General features: G+C 45.0%; 1 protein-coding gene across 3 annotated transcripts in view; it reads left to right on the top strand.

The window, feature by feature from the left end:
• HGH1 (HGH1 homolog) overlaps positions 1-24,138 on the top strand; it is a 146,544-nt gene that overhangs the window by 5,308 nt on the left and 117,098 nt on the right. Inside the window, exons 2-3 of one of the 3 annotated variants that reach the window (XM_069621887.1) lie at positions 18,157-18,279; positions 22,145-22,718. In XM_069621887.1, the coding sequence (XP_069477988.1) occupies positions 22,180-22,718 (539 nt within the window). In that variant the 5' untranslated portion in view covers positions 18,157-18,279; positions 22,145-22,179. Of the gene's footprint in view, positions 1-18,153; positions 18,280-22,144; positions 22,719-24,138 lie in introns of those variants that run through there. The other 2 variants (XM_069621889.1, XM_069621888.1) reach the window with 2 other exon arrangements.

Below are 24,138 nucleotides of genomic sequence, written 5' to 3'. Positions count from 1 at the left end.
TTAAAAATCGGAATTACAGTTCCTTTCGTCCATGACGCTGGGATCTGTCTACTTGCTCTGCAGTGTTTGAACAGGAGGCTAATGAAGTCTGTCCATTCAGTTATGTAGGTCTTTAGATCAGAATTGGGGAGACCATCTGGGCCCGTAGCTCTAGATGTTTTAAGCTTTTGGATAGCCGCACTTATATCTACTTTTGGGGAGAGATCCACCCAGGGAGCCTGATTAGATGTCATACAGGGGATCCCATTAGTTGAAGGACTGGCAAAGAGATCTGTAAAGCATTTAACCCAAGCAGATTCCGTTACTGAATTTGTCATATTGCCTCGAGAAATATTAATATGAGCCCAGAAATCTGCTGAATTTTTGGTTGAGAGGGTTCTCAACATTGTTTCGGCGTCATTTTGGTATAATGCTGCCCTTCATAGTCTAATCCAAGATTTATAGATTTTATATTCTTTTGTCCACACTTCCCACACCAATTCGGTGTTTTCAGTTTTGGCTGTATGTTTTCATTTTCTCAGTGCCTTTTTTTTGTCAGCTATTTGTTTATCGTAGGAATGATTGAAAATGATTGATGAAAGCTTTTCCTCTTTCTGTTTGGTCTTGTACTTGATCAGGATAAGCATATAGTTTGGTCTTGATAACGTCTCGGATGTCATCGAAGGATCCCCTGCTGTGGTATATTGCTGTGTCATTGGTCTTACACTGGCTGCATTCAAATGCAGCCGGTTTTGTTGGGGATTGGATTCCACTATTGCTGGATAGAGTTTAGTTTCCTGAGAGGTGGAGGACCACGCCATGGATAGCAGGTTATGATCGCTCGCCTTTGTTTTGATCACCAGAAAGCGGTCGATTTCTGGGCACATGTCATTGGATTTAAAGATGTAATCAAGAGTAGCCGCAGATGTTCTCCTTTCCCAGGTGGGCGTTTGTACGCCCCAGTCCTTAATCCAGGCAGCATTATGTAAATTTCTTGATGACATCAGGTTCAACCAGGCTCGTCCTCTGACTTCAGTTTGCAGCAGGGGGATGGATGGAACGGAGCAGTCATTCAGGTGAATGCACCTAGAATTCAGATCCCCGCATATTATTATGAATGAGGTGTTCAGATCGACTACAATAGCGTCAATAGTTGCGGCCATGGTTTGACATAAATCAGTAATTGAAGTTCTTTGGGGATTCCAATACGTAATGATCACTGCGAGGGGTATCAATTTCCCAAGCCTGGTGATTTCTGAGAAGTGATTCCATTGAATAAGGATCGCCAGGACCCCATAGGATCTGAACAATTTTCAAGTTCTGACCTGTCCGAACAGCAATGAGTAGACCTGCTGATGGCTGGGCCAGCAATCCTTTGACCGCCGGGGAGGTCTCAATTTCAAAGCCGTCCATAGACGGTTTTTCCAGAAGCAAAGTCTCTTGTAAACGGAGAATGTCAAATCGGCCAAGATCCGTGCTCGTCGGGTCAGTTAAATGGGCGTGGCCTCTGGTATTCCAAGATGCTGATGTCGGGGCCTTGTAATGGTAAGAATCATTGGCTTTGTTAGATGGTTGCTATCTGCTGCGTTTTGGATTTAGGGCTCCTTTTAGCCACTTCCACGGACCTCCTGAGGTTGAATCCTTCTTTACGTCTGAAGATGCGTCCGAGATTCTGTTCTTGGGGGACTCCTTCCTACGATTTCTGTAGCTTTCTGATCTTTTTCGTTGTGGAGAATGATCACTAAGACTTAGTCTTCTTCGATAGCCATGGTGCCTGTCAAATGTGGATTGGTCAGGGCTATATCCAGTTCTTTCTTGGTAATCCCGAGAAGCAAAAACCTCCAATGAGTCGGCCGAGTGTTTGCAGAAGTGTTTCTCTGTAGGCACGCCCGGGTCGGCCTTCAGGTCTGTTCTACGAGAGGTATGGCAGTCTGGTACACAGAGATCTTTATTCTTATCTGGTTGCGCCCCAAAATGTGCCTTCAGTTCTGCTCTTCGGGAGATATAATGGTCTGCTGGGCTGGTTTCTTGTTTCCTCTTGTTTTTAAAATGGACTTCTTGTTTTCCTTTATTTTGTGACGAGCCTTCAGTTTTTATTTCAGATAGGAGAAAGCCAGCTAATTTTAAATCTTTTCCAGCCTCCCGACTCAGATCTTGAATTGCAGATGACTTAATGTGCAAATAGGCTTTGGCCTTGTTTTCTTTGTGGTAAGGCTCGATTAACTTGAAGTCTTCCGTTTTCAGCTTTTTTTAGTCCAGTCATAGAAGCTGTTATTTTCAACACTGTACTGCGATTGAGAACCATATATTTCTCTTTCCTGGAGGCCTGCTCTAGTTTAAATAGGCGAGTGGATATGACCCTATTAACATCAGCCTCTGTTTTGTTTGTTGGTCTGTAGGGAGATCGGCGGTGGGTAATCGGGGTTTCATGGATTCGGTGATTTACAGACGCTGCTGGCTGTACGTCTGGTAATGTTCTTGAGGCTATTACGGAAAATTTGTCACGGGTTGAACGCTTCAAAGAAGAGGCATACGATGATTGGGATGGAGAAGGACGCTGAGCTGATATCTTCTTGGTAGAGTTGATGATCTTCTGACTTTCGTTTGGACCACTTTCTCCTACATGCAGAGATTGAGTATTGACAACTGGCTTCTGTTCGAGGTGCTGGGACACGTTGGTTAGGATACTGGAGTCCAAAAATTCAGTTGCTGATCTGGGAGAGTGAGTTAGGTCAATCGCTGACACTGTTCTCGTTTTTGCTGGCTCAGAATTGGTGGAAGTTTTGATCGGGTGAGTCTCCAGAGTGTTCAAGTCAGCTCCTGATTGTGTATGCACTTGGGCCAGTGTTTCTGTTTGGTCCTTCTCTGCCAATATTAGAGCCTTTTTGCCTTGTCCCGGCCCTTGACGATATTCAGTGGTCTGAATGGGCATTGAGGTTAGCTTGAGTTGTTTTTTAGTGATAGTTGTTGATGATTTGGATTTATTCAGAAATATCGGAGCAGTTTCCTCATTCCTTGTAGTCAAAGGCGTCTGTGTTGATTTTTGTTCCGTTGGATGAGCTGAAATATCTTTTTGTCCTTTGGGAACCATAGCAATTTCAGAGTCAACGTCAAATGTGTCCCTTTTTCTTTGCGAGATGTCATATTTCAAATCCATGGCAGTTATGAAACTTTCCAAGAAGGTTAATTTCGACTGTATAATTGCCAGGGTTGCTGTGTTGTCTCTAGAGGCATCACCTATAGTTTCATGTAGTTTGCAGAAGGGGGCCATTGCAATTGTGATGGCTGACATGATCGTGGTCATTTCTCTCCTGTTGGTCGATGATTCTTTCTGCGCAGCTGGAGGGAGTTCACTGGGCCTTCCATTTTTCAAAGGTGTATCTCTGCACTCTGTCGGATGAGAGTTCGCGACTAAGTGCCGACGCCTGACTGAGGAAATGGTGGCCTCTAGTGGAATACTTGATCATGGTGAAGAATTCCACGGACCTGTGTTGTCGCGACCTTGGGGCCGCAGGTCTATTGAGCGAACTTGGCACAGGGTTTAAAATTGGCAGATGGGCTTTTGTCCAGGGTTGTGGGCTCATTCGTCTTTGAGAAGGATAGACTTTTGGCTGGAGTAGGTCGAGTATGTCCATCATTCCATGTTGCTGCATCTGGGAGTCTGTTGGTGGCTTTTGAATGGTGTTGTCCAGGATCCTCAGTTCTGGTTGCGTGACTTTTCCTACCTGGAGGTCTGGTGGTAGGATCCGTTTTGTGATGTCTGGTCTCCGCAGTTCAGGTTGGGTGGTAGCCGGTGCATCAAAGATGTTACCACAGCTGTCTGGGGGGCAAGAGGCTTCTCTCAAAGCCACACCAGGGTGGGCCTCTTGTGTTGATAGTTTTTCTGCATTGAGACAGTGGGGGGGGGTCTCTTCCAGGGCTTCAAGAATTTCCGCATCCAAGGGTCCGGAGTCATTCGCAAGTTTCATTCGCAAGTTTCTGCTTCCCTTGTGTGTGAAAGCAGAGGGGTTGGTAGTGTGGACTTTCCAATAGCCCGCTTTTTGCTATCTTGATCTTGAGGCCATGCTTTTACTCATTCTACTTTCTTTTAAGTTGTTTACATCTTCTTTTTTTTTTGTGTCATATCTTTGTCGCTGCTTCCTTGCACTGAGGGAGGTTTGGATTTAGATTTGACTTTTTTTTTTTTTATACTGTTTTCTTATCTTATTTATCAGGAAGTTCGATTTGGGATTGCTGATATCCGATGCATTGGATTGTTGGCCAGAATCAGAGTCAGAGTTAGGTGTAGAAAGAACCCTTTGGTTCGGGTGTTCCAGCAATGGGCTTAAGCCTCACCCTCAGACCCACAGCAAGTGACCCTCCGGTCCACTCGCAGTTCGGGCCGCTCGCCGAAGCGGTAATGGGGCGGATTGCGCTGGCAGGCGGATCGGGCCACGCTTGTTCTGCTGTTCCCAGGGGTCCTCCCTCCGATCCCGGCAAGATGATCAGTGCTAGCGGCAGCGCGGCCGCCCGCAGCAAAGGCAGAGAACTGCTGCTGCGGCTGCGAGCAGCGACGTCAATGAAACGCTGGTGAGGGGGGAACTGGAGACCCGGCTAAACAGCAAGATCATGTGGACTCCCTACCATTGATATAGAGGTAGGAATATTCACACTGAGAGGATGTTATCAGCGTCGTGGGTTTATTTTTGGCATGACTTCTTAGACAGCATTGGTCGGGGTCTTCCTCCATGTTCTACGTGTAGTAGGACAGGGGGACAGCGGTAGCTTTATCTGGGATAGATTCAAATGTCAAGTACACAGTTCAACAGAGTGCAGTTAGTATTGTTGTTGCCGCCTACCTTGATTTCCGATGACGGCTGGACTAGATGCACTGAATGACGAGCGGAGGCTCCCCGCCTCCTACTGCGGACTGATGCAGACTGATACTCTGCTCGATACTCCGCACGCGCTCCGCGCTCACGGGATGTTTTTAAAGAGAGTAGGCCTTATTTTCCTTAAAGCCACAGTTGAGAAAAGCACAATCCACACGAATAGGAAAGCAGAGGGAAGCAGAGCACGTCGGATCTGGCAGCCGTTTGTTTATTGCTTCTTTCTTGTTTGGATCCTTTTCTTTTGTTTTTTTTTTATCCTGGAGGTACTTTTCGTTATGGTTGTTGATGATTGGATTTTGCGCAAAGCAAACATGAATAATGTGTGAAGGAGTGCATGTGAATGCTGCCATATATTGGTGCAGTGATGTTGGGGAAAATTCTCATTTGTGTGCTAATTCCCTTCAACCTTAGAGACCCCCAGCTCGTTTGCTGGACTGTAAGACTTTTTAATTTTGATCCTGGAGTGTGTGAGACCCTTTTCCCACTGCCTCATTTGTTATGACGTTTGGATTATGTGTTCACTGTTTTGGGAGTCTGACAAACTCTATATGCATCTACTTTTTGTATGGGGACACACAGCACCTTCAGTGCAGTGTCACTGAGAAATCCTTTAGATTTCTCATAAGGTTTAAAATACCTTTTTCTTGTGTAAACTACTGTTCCCAAGAATAGTAAAGTGAAATTGACTTTACTTACCTTTTCGCTTGTGGGTCCAGCACACACCATCTTAAGTGGAGTGCTTGGGGGTTACCTAGTAGCTCCTTATCCTACATTTTCATGTAACATTTGTATGTTGCCCTCCCTACTTTTAAATGGCTAGTGGCAGTGGTTTAATTCTTCCTACCATTGTGCTTTTCTACTGCAGGCTGAACTCTCAGCTGCAGTATAGCACCCAGGGCTGACCATTTTATAAAAACAGCCCCAGTCTTCTTTTTTTGCAATTTTCTGTTTGTGAGGTCTTTCTTGGGTTTTACTCGTCGAACAGATTGGAGCCCTTTGTTTGTCTTGCCTTTGGCGCACTTCAGCCCTGAGTCCCGCCTCTGTTTCCATTGTCTGGAAGGACAGGATGTGAGTGAGGGTCCCGAAACTCCCCTGTCCTTTTGTCTCTAGGAATGCCTAAATGCAACCAGTCCTGAATGGCTGGCTGGCTGTCCTTTCAGGACAGCGACCCTGATGTGTCATTGACAGCCTAGGATGTGCATGAATGGGAGAAATCTGCTTAAAGAGCGAGGGTTTTGGGACTAGAGGCAGAGTGTACCACTGGGAGAAACACCCGACGAAGAAACCGTGAACGAAGCTTGCTGCATCCTCCTGGACCTTTGAGTTGCCTGGTGAAGCCCTGCTGCTGTGCTGAAACTATCTTTTTAGACAGAGAATCTTCGGAATGGACGGCTTCTCCCCCTGTGTAAGTGGGACCAACTAACCCAGAGACGAACTCCACTGGACCATCTTCCCTGTCTGGCTGTGCTTCTTCATTGCTGCAAGTGCCATGGGTCGAGTAATCCGTAGTTAAGTGAAACGTCTGAAATCCGGTTAGAAGCTCCAGGAGTCTCCTAAGGACCCTCCAGAAGCAGGACGACCAGAGCTAGAGTCCCCTCACCAGACCCAAGGAGTGAAGGACTCTCCCTATCTCCCTCTCCCCTGCTAAATTCTTCATTGAAACTGCACTGAACCTGCACCTGGGCCACTCTCACCGACCTCGGTCCTGGGCCCAGCCACTCTACACTTGCACTGCCTCCCTGGCAACCCCTGCACTGCGGGACTGTCTCTGCATCCCTACAGCCCCCCCTCCCAGCACTTGTCTGCACTTACCTTGCACTTTCCACCAGCTGGCCCTATTTATTTATTTATTTTTTATTCTACTTACCCTGTTCAGCACTCCTCCCCCTCCCTTTCCCCTTGCACTTTTTCCCTTCCCCCCTACCCCTGCACTCGCGCGATCTGAATGACACCTAGACTAGTAGGATCGTTGTCTGTCCTTCCCCCTTGTTCCCCCCCCCCTCCCTGCCTCGTCGCGCCTTGAAACACTTGTGTATAGGCGTGTTACAAATGCCTTATCATATCATATCAAGGAAGCCCAACCAGTACCAGAGATCAGCAACAGTGCTGTTTACTAAGCGCTGAAACCGGAAAGAGCCCGTAGCTGCCAATGACCTCCGCAGGAGCCCTACAGATGTCCTCCCTCTTGTCCCCACAACTGAGGTTCAGGAACACAGGGTCTGTAACGCTGTAGCAGGACAGAAGCCAGCTGGACCACTCTTCTTCAAACCAGAGGTACTGTTTAGACTTCGGGTACTTACCTCACTGTCTTGTAGCCTTGCTTTTCTCAGTTGGGAATTGCAGTGGCTTACTTTTAGAGTTGATTCCATCTCTGTTTTCACAGCTTGTCACCCTACAAGTGATTTTCTAACAAACTCTCTAACTTTGTGAAAGCCTTTTGATTCTAAGAAGTACCTCTGTTCCAAAGACTGTCTCAAATTGATTTTGGCTGTTCTAGCTCCCTGCAGACTCTTCTAGCCCACTGACTTTGATATGGTTTGTCCCTCATAGGTAGTAACTTGTTTTAGACTGTTACTGCTGGGAAAGGCTTGTCTAGATTTCATTGGAAGATTTTAGTTGTCCTCACATATACTGAGAACCTGTTATTTTTTTTTACAATTTTCTTTTAATTACTTGTTTATAATCACATCGTGATTTTTACAAGGAAGAACTATTCGTTGTGATTCTCTATAGACTGAGAGTTGCATGCGCTTGACGATCGTCAGATCACATATTCAGCGTGAGAATTGATTTTTTAAAAAAGTGTTGTCAAATAGTTTTGCTGCAGTATTAGTCCATTTGAGGTTTTCTCCGGACAGTAATCTGTTCCACCAGACATCATCTTCCAAGATCGAGGAGTCCATCCCAAGGGGTGACAAGTAGGCTGCCCTTTCCAGATTCAGTGCTGGGCAGTGCATCAGCAAGTGTCTTAGATTTTCAGACTCGTCTGGTGTAGCACATAATCTGCATTCCTTAGACCCAGACTGAAGTCTGATGGAGAGAATTTCGCGCGTAGGAAGTAGATTCAAGCATTCTCTTAAAAAGATCTTCATGAGGCCTTTGTCTGGGAATTTGATACAGTATGGCAATGGAACTTTGAGCTTGTTGATGCTGGGCGGCAGATGCTTTATTTGTTCGCCTGGGCTTTATCAACTGTGTTGATCCAGTCCTGTAGTTCCATTTTATATTTTATTCTCTGGGGGTTCCTTACAAGGTCATCTTCGGTGCATGCCAATTCTTCTAATTTTGCTTGCTGTTTCTTGGCCCAGGTGTTTAGAATATTGGTGTGCCCGATGGTAAGCTCTGTTGCAATGATCTTGTAGATTGAGAGTGTGTCCGGAAGAAGAGTTTTTCTAAAGAGTTGCATTGCACTCTGTTCAATTGTTGATAGTAAGGACAACAGACTCAGGTCACGCCTGATGCTTGCGATTGAGACTGAGTTTGGAAGACCAAGGACTGATCTCCACAGTAGCCCTTCCAATTTAGACCAGATTGTGTCTGGCATGGTAAGTGTTGCTCCCATCCCATAAGTTATGGCTGGAACGACTTTGTCTTTGTAGAATTGGATAACCTGAGCCAATGAGAATTTCCCATATTGTTTGTTAATTGCTGTCATCTGAGCCGCAAGGTTCCTAGTTTTTCCCCACAAAGACTTCTGCATTGTTGACTCATGCGCTGAGCTATCGATTGTTACACCCAGGTATTTGAAATGGGTGACCACTTCGATCTTGGTGTTTTCCAGATACCATCCTCTGTTGCGTCTACTGTTCGAATGGCCTTTTTCGAGGATCATGATTTTGGTTTTTAGTTTGTTAATTTCTAGGTTGTTTGTACCCATGTACTGCACCAGGTTTGTGAGTTGTCGCTGTAAGCCAACTTCAGTCTGGTCTAACAAGATTAGATCATCAGCGTAAAGTAAACTGGACACGTTGGTGTTTCCTATTTTTGGAGGGAAAGCTCGAATTGATGGTTCTGTATCCTTGAAGTCGCCCAAGAAGCTGATGAAGAGGGCCGGGGCTAATGGACAGCCCTGTTTAACCGCGCGCTCTGATGGAATCTCTTTTGACAACAGGCCTTGGTTGTTCATTCGCACCCAAAGTTTGGTTGCGGTATGAAGTGCCATAATTGGGTCTAATATTTCGCTCAGGCACTTCCAGTTTTTCAGTTTAGACCAAATAGTACGCCTGTCCACTCTGTCAAAGGCCTGTGAAAGGTCTATTAAGGCCAGAAACACTGTTGGGGCCCCCTGCTTGACTTTAGATTTTATTAGATTCAACATCAGGATGTTTACAGATGTTCCACCGTTTTTTAAGAAGCCCATCTGGAATGGATCATTTGCTGGCGATGATTTTACCCAGGATTGGAAAGGCCTGAGTAGTAGTGTTGCAAAGATTTTTCCAATGATGTCCAATAATGCTATTGGCCGATAGTTCATTGGCTCTTCTCTGTTGCCACGTTTGAACAGTGGGACTATTACTGAATGGGACCAAGAAACGGGATTGCTTTTGATGAACTGCAGTGCTGGAATTATATTGTCCATTCGTCCAGGTTTTGCTTGAGGTCAATGTTGGAAAGACCATCTGGACCTGGGGCTCTGGAGGATTTTAGACGTTTAATAACGTCCCTGATGTCCGCTGCGGCTAAGTTGATCCACGGGCTGCTGCTCTTGTGAGTTGGTGGTGGAGTCTGAGCCAGGGGGGCTGTGAATAACTTTTCAAAAAAGTAAATCCAGTTTTCTTCAGTGACCGAGTTGGCCAATTGGTTTTCTTGCGTCTTGCCTGTATTCTTGATGAGTGCCCAAAAGTCACTAGATTTTTTGGTACTCAGTGTTCTCAACATGATCTCTGCGTCATTTTGATACATTGAACATCTATGGTTGTGTAACCATGATTTGTAGCTGTTTACTTCAAGTTGCCATTTTAGCCAAGAGGGTTCAGAATTCTCGATTTTTGCTTTTCTTTTCGCTTGCCTCAGGCGCTTTCTTCTTTCCACCAGAGTTCGATCATACTTATGATTATGCTTTCTACCTGTTGCTTTGCTTCGCTTTGGTTCCACCTTGTATTTTAATAGAAAAGGGAGGTAGTCTGGTTGTTCTATTTCTTTCGGTTTGTTTATGATGTTTCTTTCGTATTTGTGTGTGATGGGCCTGATGTTGGCAGCGGTCAGGCGAAGTCTGGTTTGCTGGTTGTTTGACTACAATGAGGGAAGAAATAGTTTGCCCTCTGGATGTGCCGACGTCCACGTCATAGAGAGCAGGTTATGATCACTTTCTGTGGTCCGGGTTACTTCAAAAGATTCAATAAATTACAGTAGGCTATGTGATACAAAAAGATAGTCAATAGTTGCCTTGGAGTTTTTGCGCTCCCACGTTGGGATGATCTTTTCCCAGGGTTTCAGCCATGCCACGTTGTGGAAGTTCTGTGAGTTCATCAAGGACATCCATGCGGTTCCTCTTTCTTCCGTCGAATTTATGAATTTATTATTAGATTTAGGCAGATCAGTGTTTCCCGGATCACATTTTGCATTCAGATCTCCACATGTGATTATATGAGTTGTTCTGATCCACTCGTATATTATCAATGGCTTCTGCTACTTGGTTGCAGAAGATTGTAGTTGAAGTTTTCTGGGGATTCCAATAGAGATTTATGATGCCTAATTGGGACGTACGCGATGTTCTAGTCCTTGTGTCTTGGTCCGTCCATGTGGTTAGGACCGCAAGCATCCCATATGACTCTATTAGTTTTTTAGAAACCCTTATACCAGAGCCAAGCCGTGTTGCGAGAAGGAGGCCTGAGGACAGGTGTCTGAATATGCCCCTTCTGGCCGCAGAAAGTTTGATCACATATCCATCCAGGGTGGGTTTCTCTGTTAGCCAGGTTTCCTGGAGGCATTAGATATTGTGCCCCACCCCCTGCCCCCCACAGGTCCTGGTTGCTTGGGTTGGTAAGGTGCGTGTGGCCTCGAGTGTTCCATGAGGCCATTGACAGAGTATTTGTCACAATTTCCTCTTGGTCTGGTGGTAGTGGGGCCGAAGACCAGTTCGACACCAATTGTGGTTGCTATCTGCCCTGGTTCGGGAGATGTGACCATTTGACTTTCCTATTGATGATACATCATCTAGTGAACTGGAATGATGATCTGTTTTGTCAGATCCTTGTGTGACAAGCCTTGATGAAGCCTTCACCCGAGTGTCGTTGCTGTTGAAAGAGAAGCGCCTTTCTGAATGAACCATGTAAGGTCTTGGGTGATGGGACGAAATCCTTTCTGCCATGTCTATTATTGTAGAGGTCTTGGGTTTTGGAGATGTAATGGGTTTTATGGGCCGACCCTTCTTCTTGACGTCCTTTTCGTGATTCGGTCTGAGGGTTTCCAAGTTCCGTTAATAAAAAGCCAGCTTGCTTAAGATCGTTGTAGGCTTCCACAGGGATTACTTGCAGGCGCCGAGATTTTATGTGGAGAAATGACTTAGCTTTTTAATCCCTATGGTAGGGCTCAAGTCTTATTTAGTCTCGTTTTTAGTGATCTCAAAGACTCGATTTTGTTCAGAGTTTTCAGCACCGTTTTTCCGTTTAGTATCATGTAGGCAGATCTGCTTGATACCTGTTCCAGTTTGAAGACTCGTGTCCCCCTAGGGTTTTTTTTCAGTGCTAATAGAGTGGTCTGTTTGCTGTTTGTCCGTTAGTTTTTCATATGGCAGGTTATGCCGCGGCCTTTTGTATGGCACTTAGTCGTAAGTGGAGGGACTGCCTATACATGGCGATTCTTCTTCATGGATCGATGTCCTCTGGGCGTGTTTATTTTCTTGATAATTTTCTCTCACTTTCTGGTGGGTGACCCCGACAAGCAGCTGAGTTTTTTTTTTTCACAGCTGGGGACACCTGAGTCTCTGTGTGAGTGTCGTTGCTGACGGCCATGGTTGTCTTCGGGCTACTCTGAGCCTGGGAGCTGGTAGAAGATTCATCTGACTGTAAATGTTGCGATAAGTCCATCAGGCTACTTGATGCCTGAAATTCAGCCAGTGATCGGGGTGATTTTCTGAGGTCAATAAACACTGGTGCCTCTTCTGGTTTGTTTACTTGCAGTTTTTTTTGTTTTGGGCAATATTGATTCCTCCTTGTCATCCTGTTTGTTTGGACCTGCAGGCTTTACTTTAGCGGTGGCTGTTTGCTTTGCGCCTGCCAACTGTAAGACTAGGTTTTATTTCTTTACGTGACTAGACCCTGCATTCTTTTTCGTGGGGCTAGTGGATGTTGTAATGACCTTGCCCTGTTGGTGACTATTTTGTTAAAGATTGGAGCCACGCTGCCTCGGGTAATAGTTTCATCAGTCTTGGAAGCCTTCTCTGATTTCATTGTTTGGACTTGAATAGTTTGGATGGCGTCGCTTTGTTTTAGTTCTAAGCCACCCAGCTTTGCTTCCCAATTGGCCTGGACGATGCCCTGTTTTGCTTCTGCTGCTGTTATGTACCCCTCCATAAAGATGAGTTTAGACTGGATTGTTGCTAGGATCGATGTGTTGTCTTTTGTGGCATTGTTAATAGCTTCATATAATTTACAGAAGGGTGTCAGAGCTTTGATGATAGCTGACATGTTTGTTGTCATGTCGGGCTTCTTTTTGGGCGACCCTTAATGGGGATCACCTGAAAGGTCCCTATATCGTCTGTTTTTCACTGGAGCATCTCTTAGGTCCATTGCTAAATCGGGAAAGACAGATGAAGTTTCCACTGGGGGTGCCTTCTGTTGAACTGCCTTTGATCTTGTTGGTGTCAAGGGCTGTTCGTTGCTGCTTGAGTTTGAGCTCACATTGGCTGGATGGAGTGTCAATGATTTGCTGCCTTGGTTGTCTTTGTAAATGGATGTTTGCACACGGTTGGGGGCTCATTAAATGCCCTGCAATGATCTCTTGACGTTGCTGTTCCACGATTTGTTGTATTGTGTGGCCATTGGTTTGCTGATTTGCTCTCCGAGAGACTTTGTTGCTTCTTCGATAGCTTCAACATTTGTGGTATCAGAAGACGATGTTGACATTTTTGGCTCGATCAACTGATCTTGAGTTTCTGGTTGCATGAGCTTGGGTATTTGTTCAGGACCTGGCGTGAAACTTGCTGGCAAGACGCATGGCGTTGTGTTGGATGGTTGGATAGGAGGCGTAATGTTTGAATTGTCTGTTTTTTCTTAGCTTTGGGGCTGGGAATGTTTTTTCCTGGACCTCCAAAATGTCTGCGTCTGAGAGTTCAGACTCAACGTTTAGTTTACGTTTACATTGTTGTTTTTTAAAGAGGTTGAAGAGAGCACTCGAAATTGATGGGTTTGAGAGGGCTTGTGTCATTTTTCTTGCCTGAATTTTGATTGTGTTTTCTGCCGTCTACTGGTATAGAGTTTTTTTCCTTTGGTTTTACTGTCAGTGTCGGCTCTTAATAGTTGGCCTTTCCCCCTTTTTTATTTTTCCGGTTTTGTTTTTATTATAAGTTATTTTCCTTGGCCATGGAAGGGAGGAATTGTGTCCATTTTGTGGGAAGGTCTCTTGAGCCGGACTTGAAGGGTCACCAGATTCTGTGATGACAGCGTTCTTTAGGGTAGCTTGAGGAGGCGGGGTGGTCAATGTAGGGCCAGCACTGTCCTGTGGTAAGTCGTTGATAGGAGGCCATGGACCCCCCCCCCTGCGCTGGTGTTTCCGTACAAGGGTGGCAGGCCGCCAACAGGTAGGTTCAGCGTGTATCATAGCCGTTGCCTGGATTATTGTTGGGCCGGGTCGTTCTGAACCGTCAGAACTTTGGCCAGGATTGTGTCGGCTGTTGATGTCATTTATGTTTCCATTTGCAGTGGGTTTGAGCATTGGCGACCCGACTGTGTCTGTGCAGCTTGTGGTGTCAAGCTGGGCCAGAGAAAGGGCCCCCCTCCCCGGTCATCCTCTGACGGCCTTGGCGGTAATCCCTCTCGCCGAAGCGGGACTCCGGCCCTGGCTACACCCAGACACAGACGCAGCCGCTGCAATGAACGCGGCTGCTGCAGAGACGGATAGCGTGCACGAGAGTTCACCAACTTGCGGTAAGTTCCCTAGATGTTTGGCTGGCTCCCCGGTTGAACCGGGACAGTCTCCAGCTGCCGTAGACATTTGGATGTGGCCAAATCCTTCCTGGGGAAAAAGTTGCCGGGATGCATGTGTTTTTCGAGCTCCTCGCAGACGAGGATACTTCCGGGTTGAAAATAGAAGGGTGCAACGATGGGAGTGGAGTGTGTGGGGAGCTCGTATTCCTTAGACGAGCCAAAGACGCTCCTCCAGCAGGTACGTTGTTCTTGTTCTTGCCTCTCTTCACCGGAGAAGCTAAAGCTGTTTTCTTAGGATGTGTTGGAGGTATAACGCTGCTCCGTAGGCAGCGTTTCGGCTCACTGTCAGGAGAGATAGGGGATACAGGGCTCAAAGGCTGCGCCTCGTCCATGGCGCCCTGGCCACCTTGGCCACCTGCTGACTGCAGGACTGCTCTACTCAGCGTCCTACTCCGCCTCCCGCTCCGCGGAAGGTTTGAGTGTTTTGTGGGTCCTCCCACAAACAATAACAATGGAGGAGAGACTGGAAAGGCAAACAGCACAGCGGGGACTGCTCTACTCGGCGTCCTATGCCGCGTTCCGCTCCGCGGAAGGTTTGCGTGTTTTGTGGGTCCCCCCACAAACAATAGCAGTGGAGGAGAGAAGAGCTGGTGGAAGCGCCACTGGCAACTTTGTACAATCACTCGCCAGCAACAAACTCATAACCTTGTGCTTTCCCAGAAGTGATTGAAATGCTTTCCGTGTTTTGATATATCGACGTGTATATAACCTGTTTAATCTTTTTCCTTCCTTAAACCTTTCCTTTCTGCAACCTAGTGTGATACATAAATGCCATTACTGTCCTTGTGATTGAAGTCACCCCAGGGTGTAGCAATTGTGTATGAAGCATATCCAAAGATTATCCACTAACTTGCTCTGATTCTGAAAAGTAATTTTAAAGTATATTTACATTGTTACATGAATTGCCTTTCTAAAGAACGCTTATTTAAAAATTGATAAATACACTCAAGGTTTCAGTTATAAATAGTTGTTTAAGTGTTACTTGGTTACTTGTATTTACAGATTTTTTTTGTACAGCTCTACAGCTCAGTTATCCCTCTTGAGATAGGCCTGGCTGCTCAGTCACACTGCCAACCTGTGTAGTTCAGACCTATACCAAAAGGTGGGCTTACCTAATACCAAGCAGATAAGTGTTGTGTAGTCTCACACAGTGGGACTACACCAATTCATACCTAACAAGTCAGCATGGAAATGTATTGATTGTGAGGGTGCTGGGTTCCTGCTTTTGACTGGGATGGCAAAGGATTCTCACCCAGTGGGTGCATGCTATGTTTATGCCTCTTTCTTCCACTTTGGCCCAACATAGTCTCAGGCTTTATCCATGCCACATTGGGGCTTGTGAGGGTGATTGGTGCCTGCTTTTGACTGGGATGGCAAAGGATTCTCGCAGGTGCATGCTATGTTTAGGCCTCCGGCTTCCACTTTGGCCCAACATAGTCTCAAGCTGTACCCTTGCCATGGTGGGGGATCATTCAGCATAGGTGCAACTAAGCAAAAGCAGACTGACAATCTGTATTGGTCTGCATATCATCCTACAAACTTACTGATTACTTCAGAAATCAGTAAGTCATCCCCAAATCATCAAGAACAAACCTGTTTCATGGCAATATTCTTTAAGTAATCAGCAGGTCATCCCAGAATCATCAGGGACAAACGTGCAATCTCTTGAAGTGATCTGTAGGTCATCCTAAAAGCATCAGGAACAAAGAGTTTTCTAAAATGGGGATGATGTTAGCATATTCATTAAGTCATCATAAGCTCATCCTCAAATCATCACCCACCATTCTGAGATATTTGCTGATGACTTTAACCGCGTGATGACGTCTGATGATGTGGGAATGACTTCGAGTGTAGTTTGATGATCATCAGATGACCCCATGATGGTCTCCAAAGTCATCCTTTTAGACCAGGGCTAAGCTCACAGGGCCTTTTATTAAAAACGTAACACCTCTTTGTAATGATCAGTGATATGAAATGAGGGGGCATTACCTATTTTGCATCCACAACTCAAAATAAAGCTCCAGATAAATATCCAAGGGTGCCTTTTTTCAAGACAAACATTTTACTGTCTCTCATTTCCATTATGTCAGCACATCATTGTAATGAGAGATAGTTAAAATGTGTTTGTTATGGGGCTTCAAGTGAGAGCATGTTTGCAAAACATAAAGGTAATTTTTAAGCTTGCATTACTTGGCAATCTGAAATGTGTATTCCTCTCTTAAGAGCGGCGGCAGAGGGAGAAAGGTACGCTTATACTGTTTTAGCGCAACATATTTCTATTCCGATTTATATATTTGTTAAGCTGTCCTATCATATACACCTCAGAAGATACACGGTCAAATGCTTAAGTTACAGATTGATCAGAAATCCTGACTTCACCACTTAATTCAAGTGTGTGATCCTGGACACATTTTAGCTTGCTGCCTTTTTCTATATAATTTTTTTTTCTCCAATCAAATCTTTTTTCATAAAGGTTCACAGAAGTAGTTGACTTACATTTTCACTAAAAAATTATTCATCAAAACATGTTAAAGAAATACTTGTCCTTCATATGTAATAACTCAGCCGAATCTTCCTCCTGTATCCCCCTACCCCCCTCCAGTTCTTTGGCACGATTTGTTGTCTGAATAGCTTAATCAAAGGCATCACAGAAAATCTACTAAATCCTAAATCGGATCAGCTGACTTGCGGCTGCCAGAAATGTAGTGTTTAAGTCACCATCCGGACCCTTTCTGCCTTTCCTGTCATAAACAAAAGAGCCCAGATATTTGTTTACAACCTCCAGAGCAACGCCATCGATCGACTACCCACATTTATTCAATTTTACCTCTTTCTTTAGCACCAACATTTTTGATTTAGTGCCATTTAATTGAGAGGTCCAAATTGAGCAAGAATTCATTAACCGAGTACAAAGCTCTCTACAGGCCGATAGGGGTCAAGTCACAGATAACATCATCAGCATACTTCAAATGCTGCAATTGTTCCTCCCCCAAACTTGGGTTTGGGGGGGGGTTGTCCTCAACAAAGTCCAGCATTTGACCATCTCTTTGATATAAAAACAGAACAGAAACGGAGCCAGCACGCATACCTGATGCAGCCCCTGATTAATTTCTATCCAGTCGGTAAAAGTCCCATGTGAGTCCAAACTGACTCAGATACTGGTCTTCAAATGCATAGCCTCCAGAATGCTAATTAAGGGCAGTGGGCAACCTTTATCATGTAAGCTCTTCCAGAGAACAGCTCTATTCATGTGATCAAAGGCTTTACTTAAATCAAGGAAAGCCAGGAAAACAGGTCTCCCTTTTGCTTGCCCGCAGAGGAGTTGACATCAACATCCAAATTCCTGCCCTTAACAGGTTTCACCCGGGGGAGAGGAAGCACACAGTGAAACATTGAGTGATCGCTCAACTCAGTGCTCTTGATTGCCAAAATGTCCTCCCCTCTGAAAGATATAATCCGAGACAAAGAGGTAATCTGAAGTAGAGTACCAGGGTCTGCTATGCCAAGTAAAACAGGGACACATCGTCGTCACAATTCCCGTTCAATGGCAGTAAATCCCATGCCTCAAGCTCCTGTCTCGCCACTGAATCACTGAAGCACCTTCCTCTGGTATTTCCCCAACAGCAGGAAAGAGATCGCAGACACGGCTTCCTCCAATTTAGAAGTCTCTGAATTGAGATAAACACGTATTGGCAAACACTTGCTGCTGGTCAGTATCCTGGCATACCCATTCAAAAACCGTCACCAGCATATCCTCTCTGCCAGACTCTATTTTACTCACAGCGAGCCTCTGGTTTCGTCTACAAGCCATTAAAATACCCCCAAATGGCCGTCCCTTTAGGCCACGCTTCGTTTCAATGAACACTGCATCAAAACCCACTATTATCGGCATATCCATCAGCAGGGTTTCCTGAAGGCAAATATCACAAGAGGCAAACAGATCCTGCTTTCACAATACTTACAAATCCTCTTGAGTTCCATGACAGCAGTTTGATATGCAAATTTCAGAATCCCCAAATCAATCCCTTCCCCACCTCTACCCAATCCTCACCCCAAGGCCCCACTCCCCCCTGTCTCTTCCAACTTGACCCTGCAGTATGTGAGTAAAAGGCTCATAAGGATCCACTTTCATTGAATTCTTGCCCTCCCCCTTCTTACAGGCCAACCAATCATAGCAGGTCGGACATCCAGAAATAAGTGGCCCCCTCGTCCGCTACTTCAAAACCCAGAGAGAGGAAGCTTTCATGTTTCCGGCAGAATTGCGTTATTGATGATTTGCAAACGTAAGTACATTTTTTTCAATGTCGTGGCAGTGCTTGTGCACAAATTCCACAAGGTTAATATCACCTGAAGTTAGCAACCTTATCCTTGGAATTTCTGTTATGTAATTGTAAATGCCAATAAAGATTGTCCCGAAAAATACATTAAAAAGAAATTGGTGTATTGTGCCTAAATAGCACAACTGGGAAGTATTTGTACTGTCATTCACACTAAACATATATACAGCACTGCTGAGAAGTGTTGCTCCTGTCCTTTTCAAAACTATCGGCTGGTTCTGCTGGGAGGTGTTGCTGTTTCACTATAAGTATAAAGTTTCATCTAAGAAGTACTAGTAGATTTCCACACCTCCTAACCGTGTGCATTAAACTTTGCTTGAGGGGGGAGATTTACGGTAAGGTTCAGACCACATGTGCAGCCATTCCTTGCTCTCTCTCCCCGCTGCGACTACTGCCAATATTGACTAGGCCCTTTCACTCATGTGCTCGCAAACACAAGCAATCTTTTAAAACTAAACAGAGCACATCTTTGTATTTAACACCAAAAGCCTTTCAGAATCACAACTGCCAAACACAACTGCCTTCAATGGCCCACTGGATAAACATGCTACTTCTACTTCCATCATTTTGTCTGAACTTGGCCTGACCCAAAAAAGTAGCATGCCTACTCACAACAAAGGGAGAACCTTAGATTGGGTGGCCGACTTCAACTGTACGGCCAGCATTATTTCTACCTATCCCCAAGCCTGGACGGACCACTCCCTCCTGTCTTTCGCTCTCACAGCAACCAGACCGCTCTCCTCAGTTATTCCTACTGTCCCACCTAGCTCAAACTGGAATAAAAAGAATATTCGGCAGATAAACTTATTCCCGCTATTCTACCTACCCTTAACTCTCTTGCGGACAACTTTTGACGAGTACAACAAAATAATGCTTTCATCTCTTGATGACATTGCCCCGATTAAACTTAGACCAAGCAAGCCAAAAACCCATTTGAACAAATGGTTCACCCCACAGCTAAAAAACATACATCACTTAAAAAGGAACTGCGAAACCTCCTGGAGATCACTTCCCTCAGAAGCAAACAGAATCAAACTGACTACAATCTCCCAGTACAAAAAGGAAATTTGCCTGGCTAAACGAGAGTCCTATAACGACCGCATTTCTCATGCTAATTCCAGTATGAAGGAATTATTCATAATCCTTAAAGAATTGGAGCCACCCAACCCAGCTCCTGACACCTGTACCAAAGACGAAACCTGGTGTTCAGACATCCAACAGGCATTGTCTAACAAAGTAACTACCCTCCAAAACAAAATAGCTAAACTATCTAAAAATACGCCATCCGAAATTGTCACCAAAAATGTGACCCCTGACACCCCTTCCATCTGTTTCAACTTCACTAAAACCTCCACTATTGAGGTTGAGAAAGTTATTCTCTCGCTCAAGCCGTCCAATTGCCAGGGCGACCTTTGTCCAGCCCAGCTTATAAAGGATGCAGCGAGGGAACTTGCTCCTTTTTATCTCCAAACGGATCAATGCCTCCTTCGCATCTGGCACCATTCCTACTTACCTAAAACATTCATGGGTGCTCCCATTGCTAAAAAAAACAAACCCTGGACCCACTCATACCAACTAATTACTGTCCCATTACGACAGTACCCTTTCTCTTAAAAAATCTAGACAAGGTTGCCTACCTTCAAATCCAGAAATACCTGGAACTTCACGACCTCTTAGGAGCCCAGCAGTCGGGCTTCCATCCCCAACACGGCACGGAGACTGCCCTCGTCAACCTGAAGGCTCAGGTAGATGAGCTAAGGGACAAGGTGAAATCAGCCCTCCTTCTCCTCCTCGACCTCTCGGCTGCATTTGACCTTGTGGACCACAAGGTTTTATGCAGCCATCTAGACTCAGCCGCACACTTCTCCAAGGAGGCCATAGTCTGGATCGATACGTTTTTAAGCAACAGGACCATGAGGGTCTTCTCCCCTTCAGCAGCAGCAGACCCCATTCCCATCACCTGTGGGGTGCACCAGGGTTCTTGCATCTCTCCCACTCTATACAACATTCACCAAGCCCCTTTTCGATGATCTGGACCATCTTGGTGTCACCTACACTAATTACGCAGATGATACCCAGATTCTCCTCCCATTTTCAGGGGATTACGTTAAGGATTTGGCTGTGGTGAATAGAGTTTACCTCATCATCCAGGCATGAATGGCGACCCACGGTCTATGCCTGAATGACGATAAAACAGAGCTCATCATCCTGGGCACCCCCACTAACCTCAAAAAATTAGGTCAGGACTACTCTCTCCTTCACCAAACAATGAATGCTATGGCCTCTGCCACTGATTATACCTGTAAGCTTATTAGAACTGGCAAACCCTCTCTCAGATTATAGTTGCATTATGCTGGCCAGAGCCCTCATCCTCTCCAGGTTAGATTATTGCAACGCCCTTTACATTGGATTCAATAAATCGATTATCCAGAGAATCCAAATTCTCCAAAAGAATGCTCTTAGAGCGGCTCTCGGTGTGACCAGAAGTTCACACATATCTGAGATCAGGCGTCAAAATAACTAGCTCTCGACCCATGACGAAATCCAGCTACAAATGGCTTCACTCACCCATAAAGCTCTGAATAACATCGCTCCTAGCTATCTCATGGAGAGATTGCATAGAAGAACCTCCACCCGACCTCAGACCAGCCAACACCAACTGCCTCACCATCCCTAGATTTAAGCTATTGAAGGCAGTAGCTTTCCAGTCAAAGCTGCCCCATCCTGGAATGCCATGCCACCTTTACTCAGAAAAGATCAATCATTTCTGAACTTCAGACTTAACTACATTAAATGGATCAAATCTACCGATCATTAGGCCCTCTGCATTTATTGTTGCTTACTTGCTTTCTTGTATAAGTACTATTGTTCTGCTTGTCATGTGTAATTTATTCCTGTAACCTAAGCTTTGTATCTCCTTGTATCCTTTCTGCGCCCTGATACCCTTGGGTCTAGTGCGCATTCTAAATGAATAAACAAACAAACAAACGCTTGCTCGGAGGCTCTCATAAAACCTGAGCACATCAAAAACCTCAAGCCATTGAATGCCTGGTGAGCTTCTGAAACAAAGAGAAAACACAGTATGAAATGCCCATACAGGTCATTGCTAAACCCGAGCCGGCATCAACTTTGCAAACGTGGACAAATTATTCTGCTGCAGTTGAGCTGCCTCTATGCTCCAGTCTTCTAAATTGGGGACAGTAAGAATACCAATTATAATATTTCCAAGTGTCTTCAAGCATGTGCAAAGCATATTTGTGATGCAGAATTCTACCAAAGTGAAAACAAAACATCAATTCACTTCTAAGTCCGACACACAATCAAGAGCACTAGGCAAAAGTTTACCAGCCCAAAAGGTATTTCAATGTAGAATGATCAACAGAGCAGAGTGTTAACAAGAGCATGGCCCTTCCCAGTTGGCTGTCAGCAGGAGACTTCATGATTCATGAGGGCGATGCCAAGAAAAATCTGGGTAACTGATATGGATGAATTAAGGAAACCTGTCATTTTAACAAGATTTAGGTGTGTAAAAAGACCTGATACACACCTTATCTTTATGGCTGGCTTTACCATTCAGTGGTGAGCATTTGCTCATTAATATGCATCTTTCTCTTTGTATTCTTACCCTCGCTTTCTGTTCGGAAATGCTTTGTACACAGATTTGTAGGTACATGTTTGATGTTCTGGCTGCTTCTGATATATACATACCCCATAATTGGACCTTCCTAACTTTGAATTTCATCAAAACCGAGCTACTTTAACCCTGACTAAACATGTCTTTCTGTTATTGCTGTTAATTCTTTCCCTAAAGGCAGCATTCACTGACGTCCCTTCCAGCAATTCGTCATGGATGAAAAGCAAGCAAAGGAGCTGCTGATCTTTCTCGACCTAAACACCCGGCCAGATTTGAAAGGGCAGGCAACGGAATATGTCCTGGGATTGACTGGGAATACAGAGGGACGGCGTTACCTCACTGCCCAGCCAGATCTTCTCCAGGTGCTTTTAACTTTAACCTCTGACCCCTCAGTGGCGATTGTAAAGGACAGTTATTATTCCCTCATTAACTTGTCAGCTGACCCTGAAACTCACGAGTCCTTGATCAAGGGGGTAAAACTTCTGCCTGTGATGCTTAAGCGACTGCTGGACCCAGAGTTCGACTTTGCGGACCAGATCTGCACGCTGCTGTCCAACCTGTCGAGGGAGGAGCATACATGTCGCAGAGTATTCCAGGCCATGCAGGAGGAAGGAGTGGGACTAGCCAAGGTGGTAGAGGTCTTCTGCACCAAGGGGTATAACCACAAGGCCTCTCTGCACCACCTTGGCCCCTTGCTTTCCAACCTGACGCAGCTCCGGGAAACACGGGAGTTTATCCTCGACCGGCAGAGGTAAGGTAGCACTCCACAGACAAAGGCACACACTACTGCAGGACATGTCATGGATGTTAAAATGTATGACATGTGGTGATCCCCATCCTTCTGTTACATTGTTTGCAAATGATGAACCCCACATGAAGGCTGTTCCAATATCCAGATTGCACTATGCAGAGATAAGGTAATGTTTCAGGATGCATTCATTTCTTTTCCATGATAGTAGTGATAATAAAAATAATAAAACATTGAATTGCAGGGCTCTTCTGTATTCCAACTGTAATTTCAGTTGGTCACGCACCGAGAGCAAGGTGATTGAAGGAGGTTATTAATCATGGTATTCACAACATGACCTCAGTTGCTGATGTAAATGAGTTCTGTGGATATTTGGCATGGTCGGGTGCTTACTCTGGGAATGTGCTACCCAGAACATCCAATGAGTGAACAGGATTTCCTAATGATTTGTCTAGCCTTTAATCTGTGTGTATGCAGCAGCAAAGAGTTTAAGGCATTGACATGCGTTGTTACGGTGCAGTGCACGTAACTAGTGTCAGCAGTGAAAAAATGAAGTAAAATAACTGAGGAAAAAATGTCTTCCAGAATGCTGCCATTGATACAAAAATTGGAATGTCACTGGACGGGTTCTTGCCATGCCTTCACAAATCGGATAATGTCATTGACGGGTTTAGTTAACGTTACTGTACAATACCTTACTTAGGGCATGTTCACTAGCATCCTGGTCAAAAAATCCTATTATTGAGTTGAAATTGGCAAGTTAAATTTGTGTACATTTGTAAATTGTGTTGCAAAGTGACCATGGAGACATGATTTTGGTAGGAAGACATGAGAATAATGAATGCTTAATATGCTCGCCATATGGTTATTGTGTTTAATTCTCTTTTTCGGCTTCTACTAAGAAAGTCTTCGTGCTGGGACTGGGAGGGGCTAGGTCAGCCCTAAAACAATTAACTGGGTTATGTGTCCTAGTGAATTTCCTCATTGCTAATTTCACCTGCTTTACCAATTTGATTTGTTATCAATGAAGTGGCAGCTAGTAAGGCAACATTACTTCAGATTTCCTCTCGACATCCTAAGTTTTTCTATCCTTGGGGTTCCTGAGATTCATAGGACGACCTTCATGAGGTGTACTTGGCTCACAAATGTTAGGACTGCGATACGGAAAGAAGAATTTGAGTAATTAAGATAACTGTTAATTAATAGTAGCAGTTGCAACAGACTATACATTAAGGACCCTCATGCTGAAATGTGCACAACACCTTTTTGAAACTCATTTCGCGCTTCCTCTAACCATTGCTGTAGAGGATTTAATTTATGACGGATGCTCTAGTCACTTCTCAAACCTGTTCAGCTGAAGACGCCTCCTTCCTTGCTGTGTCCATATGGATGTTCACTGTGTGATAACCTTTTGGTTTCTAAG

This window comes from Ambystoma mexicanum, chromosome 5q, assembly GCF_040938575.1.
Source record: "Ambystoma mexicanum isolate Mex_15411 chromosome 5q, UKY_AmexF1_1, whole genome shotgun sequence".
NCBI lineage: Eukaryota > Metazoa > Chordata > Amphibia > Caudata > Ambystomatidae > Ambystoma > Ambystoma mexicanum.
The sequence above is the reverse complement of the archived record's forward strand: the minus strand, read 5'-3'. Positions and strand labels throughout refer to the sequence as shown.